We start from the raw sequence: 4,014 nt of genomic DNA, 5'->3' as shown, positions 1-4,014 counted from the left end.
TCAATAATCAACACACAACCCCATGCTACTATATTTCTTCTTAACTAATAGCACTTGCGCTCCCCGCGGCGAAACACTCGGTCGTACAAACTTTTTCTCAAGCAGTTCTTCTAATTTCTTCTTCAACTCACTCAACTCTGAAGCAGACATTCTATAAGGAGCCATCGACACCGGATTAGTACCAAGTACTAAGTCTATAGCAAACTCCATCTCAAGATCTAGACATAAATCATTGATATCGTCAGGAAACACTTTAGAAAAATCGCACATGATTGGAAACTCTCCTATCACAGCTTTACTGTCAATTCCCAAAGCAGCAAACATAACAAACACACGCACCTCCTCTTTCAATAATTCTTCTACTTTCTTAACAAATATAAGCATCACCTCACCATATCCTTCCATCTTTGGAAACATCATAGTCTTGGCAAAACAATTGATATGGACACATTTGAACTTCAACCAGCTCATTCCAAGGATGACATCAAGCTGACTTAACTATAGACATACTAAGTCCATTGAAAAACTCTTACCATAAATAGTCAGTGGACACTTCAAACACACCAATGAAGTAGTTAGTGAACCATTGTCTGGGGTATCAATAACCACACTTCCAACCATAAAAGATAACTTTAAATCCAATCTGTTAGCATAATCAAGCGAAATAAAAAAATGTGTCGCACCTGTGTCAATAATAGAAATCAGAGGGATATTATTGATAAAATACGTACCTCGAATCAATCTGTAAGCACTAGTAGTCTCTGTCCTAGACAAGGTAAAAACCTTTCCTCTGGACTGAGCCATCTTCGATTTCTGGCAATTACTACTGATATGGCCATGCTCTCACAATTGTAATAAGTCACAACATTACCCTTACAATCAACGATGAGGTGCCTTGTCTTCCCACACTTGTAACACCTCTTCTCAGTACTAGAGCACTCATTGGCATGATGACCTATCACATCACACCTATAATCTTGGACCGAAGTAGGAGCTCCTCCCCCACTTGGCTTCTTCTCAACTCTACCTTTTGTTTCCCTTTATCAGTAGTAGTCATATACGACTCTCATCAAAATTATCCCTTCCCCTTCTTTACACTAATACTCTGGTAGTGAGCATACCAGACTCTGTTATCCTCATCATAGATTCTGCACTTATTCACCAATACAGAAAAGAAATGTATCTCCTAGTAACTAACATCTTGTTTGATCTCGGAACGCAACTTGTTCTCAAGCTTGATGCACTCCGAACACCCAACAACAACCCTATTATAATGTGGACTTAATTTCATTAGCTCCTCAAACTCTGCAGCATACTCTACAATCATCAAACTCTCTTGATTTAACTCAAGGAATTCAATCTCCTTCTTGCTACACACATCCTTAGGGAACCACTTCTCTAGAAACTACGCTCTGAACACAACCCAGCTAACCCTAGTACTAGTAACCTTTAGTCTCTGGCGTGCGTTATCCCACCAATCCTCAGCTTCCTCGGACAACATGTGAGTACCAAACAATACCTTATGCACTTTAGTACATGCCATCACTAAAAAATCTTCTCAATCTCTTTCAGCCATGCATGAGCACCCTCCGGGTCATATCTACCTTTGAACGTCGGTAAATAATGCTAGACGATAGTACCGATCTAGAAGGGGGGGGGGGGGGTTGAATAAATCAGTATTTAAAATTTTGCTATTTTTAAAATTGTTTTTAAAGGTTGCGAAATCTCCCTAGACCACGATCGTCTAAACGATATGTTACTGGAAAGATCGGATATGCGTGAAACCTAATGGAATGACTAAGATAAAGATAATCAACAACTATCTTAATCATCGATCAAATACACCAATCCTTGATATAGTTACCACCAATGATGAGTTAACACAATGAGAAAACAAGCAAACTATTGATAAACTTGTGTGAAGTTAATTTTATCAAACACTTGGTGTGCACACTATACCTAGTTTTAATTTCACTAGAATTAATTGTGCAAAATTTTCCTTAGTTGCAACCAAAATGATTGCAACAAATTTCCGAACAGCTTTAATGCACAACAATTAAGCGAGATGAAGTTTCCAATTAATTTAACACAAGATTCAATTTATGAAGAATTTAAAGAGTTAGAGAAAGAGAGAACAACACCAGATTTGTTTAGGCAGTTCCCCTTTTGTCCTTGCTTAGGGTATGTCTGCCCCTAATTCTAAAACTAGAATTGAGATATTTATTATCAAATTGCAAAGTTTATACAAGAGAAAAAATGATCACCGCCAAGAAAACCTAAGTGTTGTTGTAGATTCTATTTACTTCTCTCCCTTTGGTCCGAGTTGAACCAAGTGCTTCAGATGTTCCGAACAAACCTCCAATTGTAGCTACCTTATTGCAAGAACTCCACTTTCTCCAAAACTCCAGCTAAGCTGATTTCAATCGCAACACGCTTGAACCCAAACCTTTCTTCACAATCCTCTGGTTACCATTACTCGTTCGAATGAACCCACCGTTCTTCAAACCTTTCACTCGATTGAATCTATGAAGCAAAGATTTGTGCAAAAACCCCAAATTCTTGGAGGACAAAACCTTACGGTTTTATTCAAGAAAAACCCACTCAAAGCCTCTACCCAAACTAAGATTACACAATCCTACTTGGACGTTATCACCACAATAATGCACTATGATCAACAAAAATTGTTATGTGTAGTTGTTGAAATATGTAATGAAGAATGAAGATGAAGAGGAACTTTAATGTATATCTTTCACTTTTCTTGTTAACTGTTGAGAAAGAAACTCTAGAATATGTATATGATGCATAGACCAAGTCAAAAACACAGCAGAATATTTTTGCAAAAATACATAGCAGAAAAATGAGTAAAAACAACGACCACTCGACCTGTTCACACTAGGCACTCGACCTGTTCAGACCCACAACAAAACAACTCAAATAAAACAGGCGAAGAGTCAACTCAAACAAGAGATGAGTCAACATAAACAGGTTTTTCCAGAATTGAGTCGACCTATGACTCGACCTGTTCAGACCCGCAACAACATGATTCAAATGAAGCAGGTTATGAGTCGACCCAACAGGTGGATGAGTCGACTCATCTTGTTTTTCCAGGAATGAGTCGACCTATGACTCGACCTGATCAGACCCGTGAGTTACACAGAATATGATATGCATGAATAGTCGACCACTCCAAGGCATGAGTTGACCACTCCAAGGCATGAGTCGACTCAAAGTTCTTAAATGGTCAAAAATGAGTTTTTGAGATGTATTTTGGTCAATCCAAACCATTCTCTTATGGACCTAAGGTACCAACAATGATCAAGTGCATTATTGACATATATGAGATGCTCCTATATGCATAGACACATTAAATTTATACTTTGAGCATGTTAGAGAATGAATGCACTCTACGATATGATGACACCATCCAAAGTACACAATATGATCTACTAAAAGGTTTGACATCATTAAAACAAGGACTAAGAACCTTTTCTGTCACAAGTTATTCTCTGAAATTTTCCTAATCCACATAACTCATTACTAACTTGATTTTTCTATCTATGCAGTTCCTGAGTTACTGACTCCAAGGCATTAGCAATTGTGCGACCATTTCTTCTAGCCATTATGCATACCATCAAACATACATTAGGAGAAATAATGCATCGACAATATACACACACGTGTCGCATACTAGGGAATAATTATCATGCAAAACCCTGGCCGGACGAACCGACCTTCTCTGATACCACTACGTAATACCCTAAACTCCAAAACTTATATATAAAGGATTACTCAATAGTTTAAGGTGTCACCAACGACAACCCTTCAACAAAACATAAACCTTTTGAAAATAAGCAGCGGAAAAGTAAACAACATACAAGACATGTCATCACACGCTCACATTCACTTAGGGCGTCATCGTAGTGAAATCACATTAATCACGGTAATAAAACATATTAACTTCAATTTGGATTTTATAAAGACTTAACTTTCACAAAATGATTCAAAAAGGGATTC

The 4,014-nt window shown here is 37.7% G+C and overlaps 1 protein-coding gene across 1 annotated transcript; it reads right to left on the bottom strand.

The window, feature by feature from the left end:
* LOC127131058 (uncharacterized) lies at positions 1-804 on the bottom strand. Its single transcript, XM_051059999.1, has 3 exons — positions 732-804; positions 565-683; positions 1-498 (listed from the first exon to the last, which is right to left on the bottom strand). The coding sequence occupies exons 1-3, from the start codon at positions 802-804 to the stop codon at positions 1-3; spliced, it is 690 nt and encodes a 229-aa protein (XP_050915956.1).
* Positions 805-4,014: the final 3,210 nt, after the last annotated feature.

Source organism: Lathyrus oleraceus, chromosome 3, assembly GCF_024323335.1.
Source record: "Lathyrus oleraceus cultivar Zhongwan6 chromosome 3, CAAS_Psat_ZW6_1.0, whole genome shotgun sequence".
In the NCBI taxonomy this organism is placed as follows: domain Eukaryota; kingdom Viridiplantae; phylum Streptophyta; class Magnoliopsida; order Fabales; family Fabaceae; genus Lathyrus; species Lathyrus oleraceus.
This window is presented reverse-complemented; position numbering and strand designations above follow the sequence as displayed.